The 25,020-nt window shown below is 39.1% G+C and overlaps 1 protein-coding gene across 9 annotated transcripts in view; it reads right to left on the bottom strand.

Annotated features, from left to right (window-relative positions):
* PCCA (propionyl-CoA carboxylase subunit alpha) overlaps nucleotides 1-25,020 on the bottom strand; it is a 391,797-nt gene that overhangs the window by 212,390 nt on the left and 154,387 nt on the right. For all 9 annotated transcript variants that reach the window (XM_037896419.2, XM_043535149.1, XM_037896417.2 and 6 more), the window contains 4 exons: nucleotides 8,099-8,242; nucleotides 6,497-6,571; nucleotides 1,755-1,823; nucleotides 863-938 (listed from right to left, as the gene is read on the bottom strand). In XM_037896419.2, the coding sequence (XP_037752347.1) occupies nucleotides 863-938; nucleotides 1,755-1,823; nucleotides 6,497-6,571; nucleotides 8,099-8,242 (364 nt within the window). The remainder of the gene's footprint in view (nucleotides 1-862; nucleotides 939-1,754; nucleotides 1,824-6,496; nucleotides 6,572-8,098; nucleotides 8,243-25,020) is intronic.

Raw genomic sequence — 25,020 nt, 5'->3', positions numbered from 1 at the left:
CATCACCGATGTCCACAGAGACACTAATCGAAGAACTAAAAAGAACAGAGTGCATGTTAACTCCTTTTCTCAGCCACACTCCTAAAGAGGTAACCTAAGCCATCATCCTGATGTCTCTCCGCACATAGCCCTTCTCTCTCTCTCTCTCTCTCTCTCTCTGTGCCTGTGGGCCTTCAGGAGTTGGAGAGTGGAACAAAATTTCCTCCAAGACAGTATTTCTCCCTGTATTCTCCTTTGAACTGAGAGGAGAAACAAAGACTTTCTCCAGAGCTTACAGGGGAAAAGAGTCAAGATCCATTATGGCAGACTCATCCATGTTCCATAAAGAGCTTAAGAAAAACATCTGATCCTCACAGATAGGCCTGGGAAGAGAGCTGAAAGAGATGTTTATCATCATCATCTCGGGTTCTAAATATTGTCCAAATTTGTAAGCTATGGTGGTATTCCCCCAGCGCTAACACCACCCTTTAGAATGAAAAAACTCAACACATAGGTTTGTGGTACTATAAGAACACAGTAGCTATACTAAAGTACTATGAATGATTACAATGTACTTGCCTTTGAATTTCACAGGGTAATAAATGCAGGATCTACCATGAGTTTGCAAGAGCTCTTATCAGTTTCTGAAAGTAATTTAATTAAATTATTTAACTAATTACTCAACTAAAAATGCTGCAGGAAAAAATGAAGTCTCTTTAGATTTGATGTATCTTCTCAGCTTAATTAACACAAGCTTTTCCTGGTTTAATTTGCACTTAATAAGCAGGAACTTTACTCAATTTGCTAATTACTACATTTTCAAGCTGTTTTCTTGAAATAGATGCCAGCCTACCACACTAGGAACCCAAATTTCTGTAGTTACCTCGAATTACATAATTGTCCAAAGCTTCTTCCATTCTTTGCAATGCTTCAGCTCTATCAGAGCCATATGTAATTAGCTAAAAACAAAGGTATTTAAGTTAGCTCTAAAAATTCAGTTTTATTGTCAAATATAACAATTTTCTTTAAATAAACTTCACAGATTGTATGTTTAGATATTCCATTTACAGAAATCATTTTGCACATATTACTGTCTGTCTACTGGAGCAGTTCCCCAAAACAAGAGAGGTGACTCTCAATTCTCTGGTATCTAGATACCGAAGATCAGGTTTTTTTCTTTATATGAGTTAAGCATGTCTATATCTGACTCTGTATTCTTCTTGGAGTTACACAAAAAAATTGATTAAAGGTCAGGAACTCTGACTGAATTTCCATATTTCTTTAGATTTTGTTTTCTTGGAAGTTTAATTCTTGACTTTTTAAAACACTAACTATAATGTCCTTGGAGCAATTTTACCCTTAAATAACTGAAATGTACACTGAAACTTTAACTCCTGTTTAATAACATTTTTTTGTCAGGGACTACAGCCCTATAATTTCTCAGAAAAATCAAACAAAGTTAGATTGACATGGGATAAGTATGAGACTGCAGGCCATTGTTTAAAATGCTTTTAGGAATCAGAAAACATAACAAGAACAATAAAAAACAAGTAAAAGAGTGAATTAATTTCTGAGAGATCTGAGAAATTTATAAATTTTCTTCCATATTAAACTTCCTTTTCAATACAGCCTCTCCTCTCTCATGTTTCCTTTATGCATATCACATCCAGCAGCTTTGAAATATTGGTTCATTACTAAAAAATCTCTTCATTTCAAAATTTTATATCTAAATATAAAATAGTATTTTATATATTAGAACGTTAAAAAAAACTCACTTTTGAGATCATGGGATCATAATAAATGTTAATATCACTTCCTTCTTGTATGCCACTGTCAACACGTACCTTCAAAATATAAAAAAAAAGAGCAAATGTAATTTCACAGTGGAAAAAAAACAAGTTTTGACCTCATAGAGGACATACATCTCAAACTTTTAAACTTGCCAAGTTTCATGAGAAGGTAAAATATTCTTTTTCACCAAGGGCTAGAAAATCGCCTCCCACTTCCCCCTTGTGGGAAAAATACCTACGAATTACTGTCTCTCCTTTAAAAAAAAACATGAATGCAGACTTGCACTGTTAGTCAAAATCACTTTTTTCTTGTAAAATCCAGAGCAAACAGATTTGAATTTTGATCACTATCAATTTATAGTGGTTTATACAACTCTAAATCTGAACTCTCAATGCAACCAATGCTGACTTAATTACCGTAATAAAATACACTTATAATTATTCCTCCAACTGACACCTGGCATGAAAGATGCCCCTTGTAATCACATCCTTTCTGAGTATGTATGTAATCACATCCCTTGTGTCCCACTATAGCCCTTCTGAGGGCTCCAGTGGGGACGCAACTAAGACTCATTCAGCAGGAACTTTGGAGCTCTGCTTATCAGCTCTATAGGAATACTAGTGTTGGTGCTTTCATGTCTGTAACACTTTCCTTTTCTGTCTCACCCTCTCGACTGTAAAACATTTTTTTTCTGTTGCTGCTGTTCCCCTGGGTGTTTAATGTTTACACAGCTTTTTCCATGGCTTTGCTTTGTAAGGACACAGCCCCAATTAAAGCTCTGATTCCGCAATTTTCATAGGAAAAAAAATAGCACAAGTTCAAAAATTTCTTTTGAAGAAACTGATTGCTGTTAACCAGCCAACAAGTCAGTTAGTATATTGCTGATTCTTGTTTTCATCTCTCAGTTTGATTTCATCAGTGTGGCATTGAGGTTAGCCATATAAAACTTTTAAAATGAGCAATTTCTGGGAAATAAATATTTATTAAATTGTTGCTGTTGAACTTTGGAATCTAAAGCACTTTAGTGTTTTTTTAATCAAAGTAATTCAAGACTGACAAATGCATCCCAGGGATCTTAAGGACAGAGGAATCCAATTGAAGTTGCTGAAACACCAGGGCTTTGATATTTTACATTGTAAAGGGGGTGGCAAGTGGGACCTAGAAACTCACTTAAATCTCCACCTGTGGGAAGGATCTTTCTAATAAACAGCAGCTCATCTGATTGCAGCAAGGCAAAAAAAGGTCAACACAACGGCTGTTAGGCCTTTAATATTTTAATTTAGGCAATTACCAAGGGACCACATGTAGAACCTCTTGTCTAAAGAATCCACATGAGAACAGGATGATGACTTTATTATCCAAATGACCTAAAAGATATCCCAGTAGCTTTATTCTCTTTCTTCAATGATAACTGCATCCTAACATGGGTTTAATGATCATTTTCTTTTTAAAAACTTTTATTGAATATTTATTAATACACATGCAATATATTTGTATATGCAGTTCAACAGCACCTTCATTATAAGAAATCAAGACGCTTAATAAACAATTAGTTAGTCCTGCATCAGAACTGTGAGGTAAATGGCATTATTATCCCCATTTTACAGATGAGGAGGCATAGCAAGGTCACAAAGGAAATATGTAGCAGGAAATTCAGATTTCCTGATTCCCATTCTTATAACTATTAAGCCATCCTTTCTCTCTGTACAGGTACATACATACATGAATGAATACATTCACACACACAGATAGGAAAGAACTATTAAGATATCTAGTCCATCCCACTGCCAGTCAAGTCTGTTCCCTATAGGCAGCATATTGCTTCTTGTACACAGTACATACACATATATGTAGCATACCTGTGTACATATTCTAATAATACACTGCATTTATATAGCACTTTTAATTTCCAAAGCAAGAAACAAATGTAAAGTAATTAATCCTTACAACACCCTTGTGAGGTATACAAATATTCTCATCCCAATTTTACAATGAGAAAACATATAAAGAAGGGCCAAATTCAGACGTGAAATAAGCAGATGCAACTGTTCCTGAAGTAAATGGGAGTAGGCACTATTTATGACAGTGCTGATTTTGGCCAAAAGAAGTTCAGTGAGTTAGTAGGACTTCCAGCATGAAGTCCTACTAACTTATGCACCCAGAGTTCCACCCATACACAGTTCATTGCAATACTGGGGTCTAAGAGACAGATGGACCTACTCCACCCTCCCTAGGCTTCAAAGCCCAAGCTCCAGCCCCAACTTCAACGTGCTGTCTTCACAGCTATTTTGAGACCTCTAGCATAAGCCCCATTAGCCCAACTCTGCTGACCTGAGCTGGGAGGCTCACTCCCACAGACTATGTCAACATCAGCACCCTTAAAGAAATGATTGTTGATCACATTAGCAAAGAATGGCTTTAGAGCTATTCAAATCTTAATGCCAACTGCAGCGCAGGTCAGTTTGGTTACAACGTGCAAGAGTAGTAAGTTTCTACTGTCACACTCTTGAGGATACTTATTTCTTTGTAGTTACCTCATTTTAAGCTTTTTTTAAAAACTGAATACTCACTAGCCCTAAAAAAAAAAAATAAATAAAATAAAAAATCACACTCTGAACTAGCAGCTGGTACATTTTAAAATTATTATAATCTCAAATCCAGTATAGAATTCTTAGAGCATAAGAAAAACGTTTCCCCAATGCCCCGTCTTCCTAACTTTCCTAGTCCCCGTTCTACTTCCCGTATCCACCCACCCATCCACACATCCCTACCTCCTTTAATTTGAAAAGCAACCAAACTAATTTAAAATCACATTTGTAAGATGCCACTCTCGAGACCTTCTATGCCAAATTTTAGCTCAGAGCAAATTTTTACAAACAATTTATTACCTTTTGAAAACAGAAATTTATAAAAGAAATGGTGAAGCACCAATAGCTTCAATATAATATTCAAATTCTTCAGTCAAATCAATTTTATTCTTAATTACGTGACATCCTCAGAAGACAAATTAATCTCCAGTATTGCATATTTTCTGCTGCTAAAGAAGAACAGACCAAAAATACGGTTTGCTAAATAAAAATAGAACAGCTATTTTTAATAAGACAAGAGTAAACAGAAAGAAAACAGCCCAGCTACTCTGTATGAGATCCTCAAACCATTTCTCTGAAGCCTCCAGCATAATTAAAATTTCTTTCTTCAGTACCACGGTGGGCCACGTGAAGCTATCAGCCGTCTCCCACCCTTCATTTTCAATTCACCTCTCCCCCTAAGCACAACTCCCAGCCCGCCCTATCTACCTGACAAGTGACAGCCCAATCTGATTAAATGCTTGCAAGGGAGGGGACTTGTGGGCCTCCATGACAGGCCAAAAGTGATCACCATGGAGATACATAATTACAGCTGTCAACGCGTCTACTGTCCTGCTGGCATCAATTTGATTGCTCCCAGCAATAATGATAGACAAAGCTTGGTGTGCACTCTCCTGCACCCAATCACTTTATCTGTTCCGTGGTCCATTTAGCTGACATGCAACATTCACACAAGCAAACAACAGCAGTAAGCAGAACATTTAAGGCATTTTAATTGTTTTTTCTTTCTATGGATGGCTCACAAGCGCAAATGTTATTACATAAAACTCCTGCTGCAACATTAATTGAAGAAAGATTTGGTGGGACAAAGACTGTAGGGGGTATAGTTTGTCCATTATCACTTGTACTTTCAACAGGTCTCACGTCTGGAAAATTGCAAATTGCAAAAACTTGCAAGGGCAAAATGTTTGACATCCTGTTAGCTATTACAACATGGTAAAACTGTCTAACAACCACTAGAGTAATCATTATAAATTCTTATTAAATACACTCTTTGTTTCATTAAAAAAATGTTTAGATACATCCCATGATACTTGTTTTCTTATCTTCTATTTAACATCACATAATGCCTGTTAAATCTTTACAATTTTTTCTTCTGCTTTCAGGCTTTGAACACAGCATGAAGCCTTAAAGCCCAGAAAGGGTCAGGTCCCTTTAGAAAGCATATGGCCAAAAACAATTTAAGAAGTGAAATAAATCATATATCCAATAACATCTCCAAATTTAGGATTCCTCCTGTAATCTTTCACTATTTTCCATGCAAGTAATCACACTGAATAATCAGATTCACAGATGGTATAGTCTTGTCCTTCCACCAGCTGACATGGTGGATTTATTACTTATTACTTTGATTATACAAAAAGGAGATGTCCCTGTTCTTTTATTGCAGCAAAAAACGGTTTGTTAAGCAGCCACTCTGCATAGTTAGACTATGTACTGAAATGTTTAATAATCACTTTTCTTCAACTGTAACGAACGGCATTTGCTTTTTAAAGGCTGCAAATTTGAGTAGCAGTCCAGCTTCAATTTGGAGTGTTCACTCCTTTGCAGTTAAAGAGTTAATTCAACATCTGATTATGCTATTTGCTCTACAGCATATTTATATTTGAGGCTTGTTTGAAAGCATTAAACTGACACATAAAATACAAAACAGAACAACTTTATAGCTTTATAGTCACATTTGGTTAGCACTGTATTTTTTTAATCTTATCTTAAATTAGCACAAACAATAGTATTAACGCCCCACAACCACCTTTAATAAATGATAGAAACTAAGGGCCTGATTGTCAGAGGGACTAAGCACCTATGAAGATCTGAGGTTCTCAGCACCTATGAAAATCAGAGCCTAGGTCACTTACATTGGACACATGTAGTGGTTCTTGGTACTGAGACAATCTACCAATAGATGGCAGACCAAAAGATTTGTAGGGATCCTGAAAGGAAGGTAAAACATGAGAAAGCATTAATTTAGAGACATTACATACAGGAAACAAGGTTAAGTAGTTGCAAAATAAACAGCTTCTACCACTTCTATTTTGATTAACATTCTGTTTCCAGAATTACTCATTGTGGAGACATTTTCCCTTTCTCCACTGAAGAATTGGAACATTTATTAAAACCTCATCTTTCTGAAATGCAATTATTAAAGCAGAAAAGAGTATTTCTTCCTAGTGAAGTCTTTATAGTATCAACTCCTCAGCCATCTTCAAGCTTTGATATTTGGGGGGGTGGGGGAGTGATGACATAAAAGAAGTTTTTCAAAGGCAAAATGGGTAGTTAGGAGCTCAACTCCCTTTGACTTTCTATGTGAATTGGGTCCTTTGTGCCTTTAAAAATCTCCCACATAATACTACTTACAAACTTATCAGTACAGCAAATTCTGTGGTGAACAGAACAACATACACATGGTGAAACAGGATTCCGTTGTTCAAACTCCTTTAATACTCATAGATGGTTGAGCAAAAATTCTGAATACCAACTACGTTAGTAAAGCCATACTAATACTCAATGCACACTTTGCATCATTCAAATCACAAATACATCTATTCTTCATCCAAATAGTCATATACATCCTGTAACGAGCAGAACAAGCAACAAACTACTGTTGTGTCATTAAAAAAGAAAGAATGAAGAACGAGAGAAATTAAGATGTCTTGGGCAATAAAAGCAGCAATAGTCAAATGGGAAAACACATACCAAGATGCAGATTTTTTTTTTTTGTAAAGACACTATTGCCTAAAGCATTAACATTCTTAAAACAAAATGAAGGCAGCTGAATATCATTCATTCAATGGACAAGTCTAAATTTCCAAATGTTAAAAACAATGCTAACAACATGTTAACTTACAATACCAGTCTTAGTCATGCTTAAAAAGAGAATATTTTTAATTCAGATTTTTTTTTTTTTGCTATTACTATGAGGAGTCATAATGTAACTGTGCACTTATGGTTTTGAAATTCACTTTCCAAGTTGGTCATATAAAGCAAATGCAGTTACAGAGGAACAAACATCCTTCCTGAACTGTTAGCAAATGCCTCAGTACCATTAAAAGTTTGGCAGCTTACAAAATTTTACTCAAATATTTAAGCCAAAAGGTTTAAGAAAAACGTGGAGGTGAGCAAACCTGAAGTACTAGTTAATAGTTCAGAAGAAAATGGAATACAGCCGAATCATCATACTAAATTAGGCTGAAAATATGCCGTAAACTTCCTTTGAAATGATTATTGGCTACTTGCAGGAGATACATTTTTAGAAGAACCTATGTCGCAATAATTTTGGTTTCAGGCTATTCTTTTGAATTACAACACAAAAATCCACATAAAACTTTCTTTAATCAGTTGTGTTACATACAGTAAATTACAAATCTCAAATTATGAACCTTGACTTCACCTTGGTGCCTATCTATACCTGGGTATTACTGCTCCACATACAGCTTCCCACCCCTTACCACTTATTTTACCTCAGCATAAACTCGACATTCAACTGCCCAGCCGTTGATGGGAATATCAGCTTGTTTGTGCCTGAGAGGGTAACCCTTAGCAACACGGATCATTTCTTGGACTAGGTCCAGGCCAGTAATGCATTCTGTGATGGGATGTTCAACCTGCAAGGTCAAGAACTGACAGTCAGTAGGTAACAAAAACAACCAAAAAAACCAACCATCATAAACAAATACAGATAAACAAAGATATCACCAGCCAAAAATGAGACAAGGGTTCATTTCCAGCTCTTCACCAAACCAAACTGAAGAGACAAGCAAAAATAAAACAAAAATCACAACAGTAACCATCTTCTTTTTGTAAAAATCTAAACAAAATAAATAAGCAATTTGTAAATACAATAACTAATCACAAGGAGTAAAAGCAAAACTACAAAAAAAAATATGAAAGTATGTTTTATTTTTTTTTTTTTACAACAATGGTATTTGGTGCAGATGTGTTAGTTTCTTGTTTGTTTGGAAGTATAAAGAAGGAGGACTCATTTTTAACCGAGCAATGTAATGTATTTTAACTGAAATCCTCAAAGTAGCTGATAATCAACCCATTCTGCTACACTTAACATGGCATGTACAGGAGCAGCTTACGATTTTCCATAGAGCTAGTCTACCCTAAATCTCACCCATTCGCCTGCTTTCACTAACCTGTCCTGACAAGCAACCAGATTAGCGTAATCTTACATCAGCGCAGTGTAGCAGAAATGAGCAGATGGATCCTTCAGTTTTTTTCCCTCCAGACTTATCTGTGTAGTGCTTAGCAGGCACAATAGCTGGGCTGGACCAGTCGAGTCACTCTGCTCTCTCAGCAAATTGCTGCTAACGGCTTTGGATGATGCTGTCATGGGAATACCCATCGTTCACACTAAAGCTGAGTCGGACTGGGTGCATGTGCAAATTTACATACACACGTGGTTTTTTATGTGGTTGTAAACTGAAAATGTTTATTAATTTACAGCAATCTCAAACGATTTTGGAGAAGTTGTGAAATGAAAGCACCCAAAGAAGATGGTTATGGTCCTACTATGTAGACACAATCAGAGACACATACTATATTAGCATGTGATACACACAATAAGAGCATTACAACTTCCCAAGTAAAAAATATGACAGAACTGCCATTTTTATTATAAAATGTTTTTGTTCTAAGGGTCAAATATCTTAAGAAAATGCACTTCACAATGATTTCTCTATCATGAGATGTCATATTATATACATTTTATGACACAGGAAAAGGTCAATGAACAAACCAGTTGTCTTCCTTACTTCAAGTACACTAATTGAAGGAAAACAGTTAGTCATTATAATAATCTTGTGCTTTATCAGAGCAAGAAGATGCACTGGTCTTTCAAAAAAAAAATGGCTTTGTAAAAATAAACAGATGGCACCCATAATTAGCCCTGTGTGTGTTGTGAGTGTTTTTATAGTTTCAACAACATTTTAAGACATTTTGACATAATTTTAATGACAAATCATCACTGAAATAAGCACCTATTCTTTGAAGCATAAACATGGTATTGAAAATGGGGATCTGATTATGCAGTTTAAGAACATACCTTTGGGATTCAATCTTGATTTTACCTAGCACATGATACTCTCCAGTATGTCACACTTCATAACCCTATTTGAAGTATCTGGGAAACAAGTCAGCAGCCACCTTGCAGTGTTACACTGCAGCACTTAATTTTTTATTAAAATGAAGTTTTAATAGAAAGTTACTTTATATATCAATTATTTGGTCAAGAGAACTTGTTCTCACAGTTAGGATTTTAATTAAAAAATTACCTTTAACTTTAGAACACTTTCAGAATTTTAATACTGGGGAAAAAAATGTAACATTTCTCTAAAGAAGATATTTTTATTATTTAGCCTCATCATTTTTCTTGGATTACACTTGGCATTCCAGGCACAATAGCGTCATTGTGGTTTTCAGCTTAATTGTTGATGATCAAAATAGGATGGAATGTTTCTGGAAAGAGAAATATTTTTGCTATTTGTTTCTTAAGACTCACAAACATTTATTTAATCTGCTCTACAATAAGGCTCTTTGACTTAGTCAATATTATCTTGTTGCTTCAAAATACTCTCTTTGTATTTGAAGAAAATGGTATTAAAAAATTATGGCTAGCAAGCTTTTTTATATACATATTCCATTGAAACTAATCTAGACACTATTCTATTAGTAATTTCTAGTCAGATATTTTGTAAACACGCTCGCATGGTTAAATCTCCAAAATATAATCGATAAAATGAGGTGGAAACTGAGTTGTATATTTTAAGTTGAATTTTTTAATTAAATATCTCAGTGACATGAAGCAGTCAGCTAAGAAACCTCATTTTTTCGTCTTTGCAATTTGTTTTTTGAATATGTTCAGCAATATGCAGAGTATGAAGCCTATAGTCCAAAAGACTAAAACTGTTCTATCCTGTTCAAACTATGGCCCTGATCCTGCAATATACTCCACAAGGATGCAAGGATACACACACACACACACACACACACAGCTCATGTACAGGATCTGAACCGAAGGGTCTAATCCCATAGATCTTACTGAGGGGCAAAGGCTGCAGAACTGACCCCCCTAAAGGAAACCAATATATCTTTCTTCCTCAAATAATGGAAGGATTGTGATTATTTCACAAAATATTTTTTTTTGTACATGGTGATCTTCGATTTATTTCCCCCTCCCTCCCCTGTTTTTCTTTAAATAGATTTCCCCATTTAAAGTCATCTTCCTTTTTTGGCAGGTTATTCTATTTTACTTTTACTCTTTTCAGAGATCTACTCTTGTTTTTCGTGCTTAGAATAGATTTATAATCTTTTTATATTAATTTTCTTTTCCTCCTCCAAACTACATTTCCATACTAGCTATGCATGTGTCTATGAGCAAGTCTACTCTACAAAATTAAGTCAACTTACAGCCACCGGAGTAATTAAATTGCTTTTGCATATCCACACTACACTCCTTGTGTCGGTGGTGCGCGTACTAAACAGGGCGTTTGCACTGATTTAACTGTCAGTGTGAGGGCACTGTGGGACAGCTTCTAAAAGGCAGCAATAGTGATGTAAACAACACAAGGTCTACACTGACACTGCATCGACCTAACTACATCGACGTAAGCGGTAAGCCTCTCTCAGAGGTGGAGTTACTAAGTCAGTGTAGTAGGCGAGTTACATCAGTGGAAGCTACCTTATGTCAACCTAACTTCGTAGGGTAGACGAGGCCTATGCTTCTGTCATAAATATCAAAGGGAAGGGTAAACAGCTTCAGTTTGTCTCCCTATGATGTTAGCTCTCCATTGCACCCACATAGTAACTGGCGTTTCGAGAGTGGCGTTTCCCACAATACCCAACATTGACTGCTCTGGTCACAATTGTGAAATCCTCTGCCCATTGTCAAAGAGACCAGAACCCCGACCCCTGCCTTTTAAAACCCTGTGAATTTTTTAAATGGCTTTTTCAGAGTGTCCATCTTGGTGAGCATAGCTAGCAGGTCTCCACTGTAGGGTGCAACTGCCCAGCTGACCATGCCGGCTATGCACTCCAGACACAGAGTACACAGGAGATATTGGATCTCCTGGACCTGGGGATAGAAGAGACTGTACAGGCACAGCAATGGAACAGCCATAGAAATGTGGACGTCTACAAGATTGCACGGGGGATTCAGAAGGAGTACCATAGGGATCAGCAGCAGTGCTGCATGGAAACAAAGGAACCACGGCAGGCATATCACAAGACCAGGGAGGCCAACAGTCAATCCAGTGACGAGCTGCAGACCTGCCACATGTAATGGAGATCCCACCAACACGCTACCAAGGATCCCAAGTCACAGGTCCCTGACAAGAGCAGTGAGGATGAGGTGGAGGTGGAGGTGGTGGTGGTGGAGGATGTGGGACATGTGACAGGTCAGGGTCCAGCTATGCTGCAAGCCAGAAGCTGTTTTGAAACTCCACCACAGGCCAGTCAGAAGTGTGATATCACCTAAAAATCACCACCGCCAGTATCCAGTGCCATTGCCCTATACTCAGTTCCCTGCAACCTAGCAATTCCATCCTCATTTCCCTCACCCCTGGCAAGGCCATACTCAGCATGGCTGGAGCTGTGAGTAGCACCCTGCATAAGTACTCCGAAGCAAGAGTGTCAATGAGGGAGCCAGGGGAGGGAGTTCTGAATCTTAACTTTCGCTTTCCATTGCGACTATACTGACAGTGGTAACTCTGTGTTTTATCTGTAGCTGCTGCCGTTGTGGCCTTGCGGGGTTTGCCGTCCACACCAGTGAAGTGCCTGACCCATATCCGAAGGAAGGGGGAAAAAAGGATTCTGGATGACATTTTCACCAAGATCCTGCAAGCCAATGTTGCATCAGACGGTGACCATAAGGCCTGGAGGATGAATATTGCAGACAGTAGCAAGGCCCAGGAGTTGGAGAGGGAGATGCACCAGGACATAATGGGTCTTTTTGAGCAGCAAACACAAATGCTGCAGACACATGTGGACCTACAAGCTCAACAATCCCAGGCTCACCTCCCTTTGCAGTCCACAGAGAACTTCAATATAGCCCCACCCTATAATCCACCCCGCAAGATTCCACGTTGCATCGGGGGTCGCATCCCTACCCCTGCCACACCACCACTGGGGACATTCAGGACAACCACAGCTTCACATACACTGACCTGTGAGAACCCAAGGTTGATGTATGCGTAGCTAAAATGGAAATGAATGTTTCTTCTGTTCCATAAATGTATTAAAGTTTTAATATATTTTCTTTTAAGTTGCACAGAGTATTTTTAAGAGTTTTCATTACTCAATAAAATAGTATTGTTTGGAAAATAATTAATCTTTATTAGTTGCTAACATATGCTGCAGAGTGCCTGACAGTAGTGAAAACACCCACTTACTTGTTACTGTACTCTGTGACACAACTCATAGGATTAGTGACACACACAGTATAATAAGCATAAATCTACAGCAAGACCACAAAATTAATAGGTGCATTGTCAGTGATATATGCAGAGATATGCACCAAGCACCACACAATTCCCAACAGGACCCCAAAGAGCAGAGTCAGGGAGAGCACAGGACACCACAACGCATTACTCTGGCTCACTGTTAGAGTGTTCTTTCAAAGCCTTCCTGAGCCATAGAGCTCCACATTGAGCTCTTCTGATAGCCCTTGTGTCTGGCTGTTCAAACTCAGCAGACAGCTGCTACAGCCTGGCAGCAACTTTTCCCTGTTGGCATCACAGATATTATGCAGGATGCAGTGGGCAGCTATAACCATAGGGATATTTTTCTCACTGAGATCCAATCTTGTGAGCAAACAATGCCAGCATCTGTTCAGACTACCAAAATCACATTCAACTGTCATTCTGCACATGCTGAGCCTAAAGCCGAATCTTTCCTTGATGCTATCGAGGTGGTCAGTGTACAGCCTCATGAGCTAGAGGAGTAAGGGGTAGGGTGGGTCCCCCAGCATCACTATAGCATTTCAACATCACCAATGATAATTCGCTCGTCGGGAAAGAAAATCCCTGCTTATAGCTTTCTGAACAGTCCTACGTCCTTAAAGATACAAGTGTCATGCAACTTCCCTGACCAGCCAACACTGATGTCAGCGAAGCATCCCCGGTGATCCATCAGCACTTGCATAACCATAGAAGAGTCGCCCTTTCTGTGGATGTGCTCTGTGGCAAAATGGACTGGTGCCAAAATAGGGATGTGTGTGCCATCTATCACTCCACCATAGTTTGGGAACAACATTGCTGCAAATCCATCCACCACGCCCTGCACATTGCAGAGTCACAAACCTGGGCCTTGCATACTTGTGTAACAATGGCCCCCACAGTGGATTTTCCAATTCCAAAATAATGAATGATGTCCCACTAACTGGTAGCAATTAGGCATTGCAAGTTTCCAGAGTGCAATCGACACTTAATTCTCCACTGTCAGTGCAGCTCACATTCTTGCATACAGATCCAAGAACATGGCCTTGCCCATACAAAAGTTCTGCATACACCATTCATCATCCCAAGCCTGGATTACAATTGATCCCCCCGGTTAGTGATGGTTTCTCAGGCCCAAAAGTAGCTCTCTACGGTTCGCAGTTGGTCTAGGAACACCATCAACAATCTTGAATTGGTTATAGTTATGTCCCACAGCAATCTGCCCTCCAGGAAATAATCATGTTCCCTGTAGCTCTTCCTTTGGCTCTGCAAATACTGGAGGATCGTATGTCCTGTGCTTGCAACATTCATGACAATAGTGCAAAGCTCTTCAGATGCCATGCTTCCATCAGAGCAAGTCCTACATGGGTTTGTGGTATTTTCAAAACAGGCGCAAAAATTATGGGATAAAGATGGCATTATGCAGTGGAAAGAGTTGCATAATGGCAACTTGACACTGCAGTCACAGTCACTCCTGCGCCACTTGTTTCTACCCCACAATGCACTGCCAAAATTTCCAAAAAGACAGTGTGCTGGACAGTGGCGAGTAGCACACTGGGATACCAGCCCATGGTGCACCGCACTGTGCACTGAAACCGGCACTCCTGGTGAGTACACACAGCACCGATAAAAGGAACCGAGTACAGATGCACCCAAGCAATTACACTAACTGCGACAGCTTTATGCCAATGTAACTTGCAAAAGTTTGTAGAGCAGAGATGCCCTTAGGCTGCCAAATCAAAACTTTATTTAAAAAAAATAAACTGGTTTAAATATGCTCATGAAAGGATATGTACCACATTCAGCAGGAATCTGCTGTTCTAGTCCAAGGCAGCACTCAGATCTTATACCAAGCTGATCCAAGGTATCGCCAGTGAAACTTCAGCCCATAAGACAAAAAGTACCAATGTGAATTAACCCACTATCACAAATATTATTTACCAATCACTACTGTCTTTAGCATGAATATAAAATTAGATACATTCCCAGCAACCTACAAACCATAGTTTTAACAAGGCAACTGACCTCATTATCAGTAGGTCAAGAAAATAGATTTGTCAAGAATGAATACTCAACATATTTAACGACCCAAGATATCACATTTACTGTCAATACCGTTACTTACAGCAAGTCTTTCCAAAAGCAATTTACAATGAGAAATAAGTTCCCATTTCAATGCACAGAGGAACAAAATATACCTGCTTAGGAAATTTCACTTACTCCCCCACATATAGCTGGTATCCTGAGGATCCATGCCCAACACTTCCATTTTTAAGTCCCTTTCCCCAAAAGCCCTCTTTGTTGTGGCCACCAAACTTCGGTAAAAGAGAATAGAAGACATCCCCTTCAAAGCTAGTCACTGCTATTCTTCTGATCCACCACAGCAATCAGCTAACTGTCCGTGATGGGGTGTTCACTCCACACTCACCCAAAAAGGGTTAATGTGGCTAAGAAGGGGATAAGTAACCTGATTAATTATCCCTCAGGTGTAGCCTGACTTGATAAACAAGCCCTGACAGGATGGAGACCAGCTGGGCAGGAGGGGGAGAGCCTGGTATAAAGTTGGGAAAGTTGGCAGCAGAAAGGGGCTGCAGTGTGGAGATATGCAGTCACTCTCTGGGCTCAGAGAGGGGAAAGGAGGAAACTCAAGTGGGAGAAGAAGCCCTGGGATCCTGGCCCTGAAGGCAGGGTTTACCCAGAAGCGTGGTGGAGCAGAAGCCTGATAGAGGTAGGGTACGAAAAGGCCCAGGGAAACGGCAGCAAGGTCTTAAACAGTGCAGACCTTGGCCACTGCTTTAAGGGTCTCTGACCTAGAATGTGGAGTAGCAATAGGGTTCCCCAACTGGCCACTGGGGAAGAGCCAATCCAGTGACTTAATACCCCAGAAGGGGGAAACCATATAGTGACCTGGCTGGAGGGCCAAGCCACAAAGAGCGAACATCCCAACCCACAAAGAAGGAGCATCCCAAGTCAGGAAGAGAAAGCTCTGCAAGTCCTGGAGCATGAAAGGGACACAGCATGAACAAGAGACGGAGTGAAGCATCAGACCAGGTGGATCTATTCCCCAGATGCAGCTACAAGGAGGTACCCCAGTGCCGAGTAAAGAACCCCGAGACACCATCCCTCAGAAATAAGGAGTGTATTTGCTTACTTAGCCACTCATAACTCCTTTGGGAGGTGGATAAGAATACAAGGAGGTTAAGTAACTTAGTCAAAGTCTCAGTCCAGTAAGTGTCAGAGCATGGATTAGAGTGAAGAAACTTGTGCTCCGGCTTCCAAACCATACCTAATCACAGTCACCTAATCGCCCAGTTAAACAGAGCTATAGACTGCAGCCACTGAAACAATCATATAACTTTTGTCTATAAATCCAGCCAAGAGCTGGACTGGTAAAGGCAGTTCCCCTGATCACAGATGAATAACTTCAAGAAGTAAATGGTCTAGCTGTTCTGAGGTGTTCACACCCATCAGTAAACACACATGATTTTCTACTACACCACACTTATGCCCGTATATTCAAATGGCATCATGTTACTTACAAATTAGCGGGAGTATCTGAATAGAGCACAGTGGTGCAGAGAATCTGAATTTCAATGGGATTAAAAGTAATATGTCATCCTTTCTGCGGAAAGTCTTTCCTTGGTTATAGCAATGGCATATACCTCTTTACATGCAAATCAATAACCCAAAGCTTTCAAATTATGGCATAGTATACAAAAGCATATGATTTACTTGGGATCTTATGGGCTCTCCCTAGTCAACAAAATAAATTTTCATTACCCTAAACCAACTAACATTTTACAAGATACATTCTGGATAAACCATTCCAAGGTCAGATGCTTTTTATTTCAGTAACCCTATGTTCTTTATATTGAAGAGCTGGAAAGCAGGAGAGCTACAGCAGTGTACTTATATTTAGGTACCTCACGTGTTCTTGACTGCTAATACTGCTTTTAAAAACTCACACTCAGTCTCACATACACCAATCCCAACATTTGCAAGACCACATTCATAGAAAATGTATCCCAGAATGCTTTCCTGAATGGGGACAAAGGGAAGTATGTAATGTATATAGACATAGGACCAGATCCTCTGATGGTTTAATCACTAGGGCTGCACTGACTTCAGTGGAACTACATCAGTTTACACCAGCTGATGATCTGGCCCACATAAATTACTGAAAATAATTATGTGAAGTCATGACATACGACCTGAGCTGTGACCAGCAGAGGCACACCCAGCTGGACCCACACGCAGAATTAAAAAAGAAAAGGAAGAAGGAGAGAGGGTTCCTGGCAAGGTGTTTTCTGTAAGGACCTCTTTCCTTTGGAATGCACTTCCTCAGCTTTGGTTCACAAAAGCCCACATCTGTTGGCCTTCAGGAAATTTGGCCAAGCACATCCCTTCAGGGATGAGTGGGGGGTCTGAAAAAGAAAATATTATAAGTGGGGAATTTGGTTTATTATTTGTCCTGCCTAGTTACTTATTATTATACAGTATGGGTTGCTACTTCTTTTCAATCTATTGTATTTTTTAAGTATTTGTCAGAGGCAGATCCTCAGCTAATTGAAGCTGACTTCAGTGGAGCTATGACAGTTTACACCAGCTGAGGATCTGCTTCTAAAGTGTACAAATGGGTGTCTCTTGTTGTTTTATATCAAAATTAGTAAAGACCTCTTGTAGCAAATACTTTAACAAAACTTTCCAGTACCTGCTGACTCTTCGAAAAGATCTCTTTGCATATGCAATTATAATGAGCTACTAAGTCCTCTTCTCATGATAACCATAAAACTTTCCACATTTTGATGTTCTGGAAGATCTACCACATAGATTTGAAATTTAAGAATTCTGTTTTGTCAACTTTACTTTGCAAGGATTTTCCCCCCATTACTGTGCTGTACAGACATGTAACATCCCATAGTTAGCAGACAGGTCAAAAGTCATTTCCAGAATGCTTATATTCATAGGCTGTGTTCAATTTTTAAAAAAGTATAATTTTCTGACAAGTAGCCTTTGAAAATCCAACACATTTCCTTGTTCAAAATTTCAAGATTTCTGTGTAAACTAAAATCCTGCCATTCAAAAATCCTGACAGTCTGTTAATTCTACAGAATTTCCTTCCCATTTCACATTTGATAAAGACTCTTATACCTTTCTTTCTAGAGCTTCTATTTCCTCTTGCTTGCATTATATTCAGCAATAATCTCTGAGTCCTCCTGAAGTCCTCTAACTAAGCTGGCTGTGGTCACATTCTGAAATATTCTTCATATCCAAACAACTAAAACTAATAAACTCTTTGGTTTCTTTCTCAGGCTTATTCTCAATGTCAAAAAAAAATTTCCTTTGTTTTCCACTCTGATATATTTTATTACCGGCACGTGGTGGTATCATATCTGAGGCCACATCTGTGCTTACAAGCTTACAGCTGTGCCGCTGTAAGAGCACTCGTGTAGCCACATTATGCCAACAGGAGAGAAATCTCCTGTCGATATAATAAAACCACCTCAATGCACGGTGGTAGCTTTATCAGCGGGAGAGTGTCTCCCACCGACATAGCACACAAGTGTGCACACAAGTTTTGGTGGCATAAACACTCATGTTGCTCAGGGGGGAGGGGGTGTATTTTTTTCACACCCGAGTGACAAAAGTTTTGCGACATAAGTGCTAGTATAGACATGGCCTGAGACATTATTCCATGTGTTGGCAGCTCTATTAACGGCATCCATCAGGTTCAGTGACTTTGGAAACAATGCAGTCTCTTCTGTCAATAACAATTCGCAACGTTTTTCTGTAGTTCTTTCTGAGAGTTTGAGAAGCAGCAAACAGCTAGTGGCTATATAATGGAAGTTGCATTAAAGAGGCAAGAGCATGGCAAAATCTAGTTAACTGTTGTCAGCTGACCCTCCTGTGTAAAGGAGTCTTGTCTGGCAGGAAAATCACCTTTTCCTCCGGCCCAACAGGCATGGACAGCCGGCATAAACTTTGTGAAGACTGGATTCTGGGAGGCTTAGGGGATTGGTAACAGGAGAAGAAACCTTTCACCTCTCGGTCAGTAGTTTAAACCCAGCCCAGGTTAGTAACAACTGAAAGCCTTTCCCATCTGATGCCTGTCTGGTGGACTACGCAAAATGAATGCAGCAATGCAACATTAAGAAACCTGAACAACATGCCTCAGCAAATTGCAGTTGTAGTCATTTGAAATTTTACTTTGAGACACTTCACATTTCTTAATATTGCAGTCTTCTGATACAATGACAACCACCCCTTCCCACCCACCTCACCTCCCCCACAAAAAACAACATACCAGCCAACAAAAACTATCACTTACTTTCTCAGGGATTTGCTACAGGTAGCAGAAAACACAACTTCTAGTTGTATCTATCTAGTTATTTACACTGAGTTCATTACAAGAGTTGGACAAAAATCAGTTTCCCATCCCATGAAAACTGTCAAGGTTTTAAGATATTTTCCCTTTCTGCATCAGGACAAACCCGAGACCTTTCAAAATTTTTCACAAAAGAAACAGACAGACTAACCCACCCCTGCATGGCTAACAGCCCACTGGTCAGGGCATTCACCTGCAACATGGGAGACCCAGATTCAAGTACCTGCTCCGCCTGACGTTTTTGGTGTTTTGGTAGATCTACTACCTAGATATGGAATTCTGTTCTGTCAATTTTACTTTGCAAGGATATTTTTCCCATTATTGTGCTATACGGACATAAAACAGTCAACAGTTGCAGCAGACCGGTCAAAAGCCATTTCCAGAACACTTACATTCATAGGCTGTGTTGAATTTTCTTTTAAAAAACAAAAAAATGTAAGACAGAATATAATTTTCTGGCAACAGCACTTGGAAATCCAGAGTAGAGACTTGAACCTATGTCTATCACATCCCAGGTGAGTACCCTAAAATCTGGACTATTAGCTATTCTGGAAGGTATGTCTCCCTCTCTCTCTTTTCAACGGTCTTCATCAGGTCAGCAAAAAAACAAGCAAACAAAATACAGACACATGTAAGGATGGACAAAATTCCTCAAATGTAAAATCATAGCTTTAAAGATTTGCACTGAGTGTTGTCAGTAGTATGCCATACCATAACTATAGCATGACATTTTCCAGAAATTGTTCATACTTTGACAAGAGAAACAAGAATTTTGCTGCTGGACAACACTTTTATACATGTTATGGACATTTAGTAAACAATCTCAGGGCTTGCACGTTTAAGTTAAACTTAAACAACATGCTTACATATGATAGATCTGGAACAGGCTATAATGGAAATAAACATGGAAGCACTACCACAGAGACAGACATGTAACTTTCTTCTAGTAAACCTGACACAAACATGATACACTAATGCTCCCTTCTTCTATCTAACCACAACTCCTCTTTTTTCCTAAATAAGAAATTAAAATTGTGTGCTATAAAAATATTCAACAGAATTGTTACATGAGAAGAGAACATCACAATCACTTCTCATGATCTATATGCAATATTTTCCATCTCATTCTGAGTCTGTTTATACAAATAACCTTTTAATATTATATCAAACAAACCTGGTTTAAAAAAAAATCACGACACTGTATGTATACAGATTGGCCTAAATCCCTGGATTATACACACTAAATTGCTTAAATAACTGTTGTCATCTCTTGGGCAATCCCATAATATATTTTCCATAAATTAAATGGTTATGTTTCTGAATTTGAAGTACTACAATTACTTCTAACATTTTGAAAACCTTTTTTGCCCTCATCAGATAATTAGAGGAAATTTAGCAACATTGTACACCTCTACATTACATATACGCCTTATTCACAAGCATTAGTGTCTCTAGATCTAAAGCCTAATAGAAATAATATTTCAACTGAAGTGTTCCTAAAGCAAGAAAAACAATCATTTTGAATGTGTTTGCTAGAAAGGGAAATTTTGACACAGCTCTCAAGCTAGGAAGGTTGTAGAGCTGAGATTCTGCTTTTAATTTATTTCAAAGCATGTTGACACTATTCTTGATTATGACTACTTTTTATTAACCAAATGACAACTAAGTAACACAAACCAATGCACTCCTCGAGTGACTATAAAGGATCAAATATGCAACATATGCTCTGCTCCTAACAGTGGTAACTCTGCCTGAAAGCTATTCCAAATGCGTAGTACATGACAATACATAGCAAGCTCACTTGTAACTGATATGGGAAGCATCTAAGTCTGTATACTTTCTGCATGATAGCAAGAATGATTTATTCTCTAACAAAATTAGCTGATCTCAGATCCTCTTGTAGTCATCAGCATATGGCAGGACAGTTAGGTGTAAAATTTTTCTGCTGACAGCAAATAATAATTCACTTTCCCTGAACCACTGATTGAGAATAAAACATCTGTAACAAACAATTCATCTAAATTATAATAGAAATCATACTGCTGGTACACTGGTTTTCTGTCTCCCAACTTCATACTGTATTGCAACATTTAGCACAGAAATAAAAAAACATAAACATCCTTTATTTGTGCTTGTTTACAAGATTGTGTGGTAAAAAAGAATCTTCCCAAGGAATTGATCAAAAGATAGCACCTCCCTCAAAAAATTTAAAAACCACATGATAGGGTAAGACACACTGCAGATGTTTCTGAACTATGCTCAACATGCCTAAGGAAGGTAAGTAGGCAGCATAAAGAGTTTGGAACAGAGGAAAGGATCTGCCCCAATGTAGTTAACACCAACCCACGCCAGAATAGCCAGCAGCTTGGTGGTTAGGACACACACCTGGGATGTGAGACCCTGCTCTATCCAGTTTAGCGTAAGGACCTGAACCTGGGTCCCCCACATCCCAGGTGAGTGCCCTAATCACCAGGCTACTGCCTATTATAATGTCTTTCTCAATCTCTTTTCTGGAACTGTTCTGCTTTGTGTAAATAATTAACTATTCACTGGGCCAGAGAGAGAGAGAGAGAGAGAGAGACTGTATAGCCTAGTGATTAGGGTACTCGCATGGGATGTGGGAGACCATGTCCTTACCCCAAATCAAGCAGAGCAGTAACTTGAACCTGGGCACTCACACAACCCAAGTGAGTGACCTAACCACTGCTATTAGCAATTGTGAGATGGATCAGTCTCTTTCTCCTCCTCCCTACACCCAATCCCAGACCTGAGAAACCTTCCTGACGTCAGTTTTGTTGAAACAGATGTTTCCACTAAAAGTTTCAGTTTACATGAATCAGCATTTTCTGACCAAAAAAACATATAGCAGAAAAATTCCCAATCAGTCCCTAGCTGGGACTGATTCTGGGCTAAATGAAGGCTGTGACATAACTGCACATTTTATTTAGGATGAATTTTGAGGATGCCAAAAGGTAAAGGGAATAATGCCTGAAGTGTGCCCAAGGGTAGGCTTGGCACACTTTAACCTATTAATAAACTGACCCTCAAGAAAAGTTTCTCTAAATACAGGGAGCTCTGCACAAACTAGCAGAAAGAGTAAACTCACTAGCAATCCTGATTCATAAGCAATTACAAGGTACAAGAGGCAGAAAGCTGAAGCATGTACCAATAAAAGTGAGTGCAAATACATGGACATCTGGAGACTCTCCTGGTTCTAAAGTTAAATTTGGAGATCGTTCATTAGAGTGTCTATGTTTGGCTCATAATAGAAGGGAGCAAAAACTAGATGCTAGTTACATATCTGTTCGTGGAACAGAAACTCAAGTTTGAGAGCTGGGAAAAGTGACAGATCAATTGGGAAAGCTTGGAGAAGAAACAAAGAAAATTGCTACCCTCCAGCCTCAAACTGAAATGCTAATTACAGATAATACAGAGCCAAAATAGATAGTAGAATTAGAGAAAGTACATAAGTATTGTAATTTAAGGTTAGTAAATTTCTTAAGACTTGGAAAGAATGGGTCTACTATTAGAGGGACCTCTCAAACTGCTTACACAATATTTGAAAGAAGTCTTTAAAGTTTCTAAAGATGGCATTCAATCCATTCTGATGGCTTTTTTCTTGTCAATTTGGAGATATTCACAACTGAATGAGTTTGATGTTGAGGAATTGGAAGATTTTTACCACCACATATTACAGCGCAAAACCGACAGACATACAATGATGAAAAAAAAAAAGCTACAGACAGAATTGAGCACATGGGTACTTTACTGATCACATTTGTATTTCAGCCTAACACCTTAATAGATAATGAACACTGTGTTAAAGGAGAAAATTTAGGATCCTGTATCCCTGTTGGCATCAGGTTAGGATTGTATCATATATGAATTTTCATAATCATAAAAAGATTTATCAGAAGCTTTATATGAAATGCTAGACAAACTGGGAATTATAAATGTATAGAATGTATATACAGAAGAAACAAGCGTTTACTAGCACTTTAATGGCCAATAAATTGGCAACTTGTCTAGTGATTAATCCTTACCACTTCTCATCAAATCTGACATAGGGCTAAATTGTGCCTGCTAGACATAGTCATAGTAACAGCAGTGCAGAGCTATACAATATCAGGGCAGGCACCAAAAAAGCACTCCTTGTAGTGTAGGAAGATCAGTGTTATAGGGTGCAGCCTTCTCTCCAGTGCAGGCTTTTGGAAGGGAAGATAGGTTTATGGCCTATAATGCTGGCAGATCAGGTGCCAGCTCATGCCAAGGCTCCTAGGCCCCAACTGAACACTGATGAATGTATAGCTGGAAACCGGTCTGGCTCCCCTGTGTTTTAGTATTATTATTTAAATAGGTATTCAAAAAAGTGTTTAGACTTTATGAAATGCTTGTAGGATGCTGCATGTATTAATCTCATGTAACATCTTTACTTCATGTTATAAGGCTATATTGAGTGTTTGCACTGTAAGCCTCTGTAGCTGTATAACTCATGAAGCAGGAAAGAAGCATTAAATAATGTAAAATGTTGGCTTCCTACAGAAGATGCTAGGTCCTGCACACAAGAAGGCCCTGTGACGGAATCCCCGGGGTGCAGCCTGGGACTGTGGGACCGCTGTGCCTCCTCAACTCTCTCCAGCCTGGGCTGTCTTTAACAAGCATAGTGACCAGCACCACACCCCTCCAGGCTCTGTGATCACCCAGCACAAAAGCATGTGGAGCCCCACACTCGGCTAGATTGCATGAATGCTCCCAGAGTCATTCATGAATCACACAGAGAAAGGCACCAGGGCCAAAACCCCCCAGCTCCCAGCACTGTACCTCAGGAATATACTGTCTTGCAATGCTCAGGATGAGCAGTTCTAATTTATTAATTGGTTCACCACTTCGTCAATGGAAAGTGAATATACACCAGCCCTTGCAAAACCTGAGCAGATTTGCCACACACTTCAAACAAACTCACTGGTAAAGATAAACAGTTAAACAAATTTATTGATTATAAAAGGTAGATTTTAAGTGATATTAAGTGATAGGCAAAAGTCAGAGTTAGTTACCAAAGGAAAAGAAAATATAAGCATGCAGTCCAAACTTTCAACCCTATTAGACTGGGCAACATCTAGATTAAACAGTTTTCCTCATCCCACTGTATATTGCAGTCCGTAGTATACAGATTTCACCCTTGAAATCTGAGCCAGTCCCCTCAGTTGGAGTCTTCAGAGTGTCCTTGTTGCTTGCAGTGCAGTTGGGTGAAGGAGAAAAGCCCAGCATGTGGCCACTGTATTCTGTTTTATAACCTCAGTCCCATGTGCTTGGGGAGCACAAGTCCAGGCATGTCTGGGGGCATTGCTGAGTCTCCAGGCAAGGTTGAGCAATTCCCCTGGTGTGGCCTTATGCAGGTGAGTCACTGAATTGTACCTCCCTTGCTGGACAATGGTTGTTGATTGGTTGTTTGAAACCCATCTGGGTGTTGGTTACTTTCCTTGCTGTTGCCTCTGGGGAGCTAATATCTGGCTGATTCCCCAACTTAAGGCACGTTTTAGTGACAACCATACAACACAAT

This window comes from Chelonia mydas, chromosome 1 (assembly GCF_015237465.2).
Source record: "Chelonia mydas isolate rCheMyd1 chromosome 1, rCheMyd1.pri.v2, whole genome shotgun sequence".
NCBI lineage: Eukaryota > Metazoa > Chordata > Testudines > Cheloniidae > Chelonia > Chelonia mydas.
Note: the sequence above shows the minus strand (reverse complement) of the source record. Positions and strands in the feature narration are given on the sequence as shown.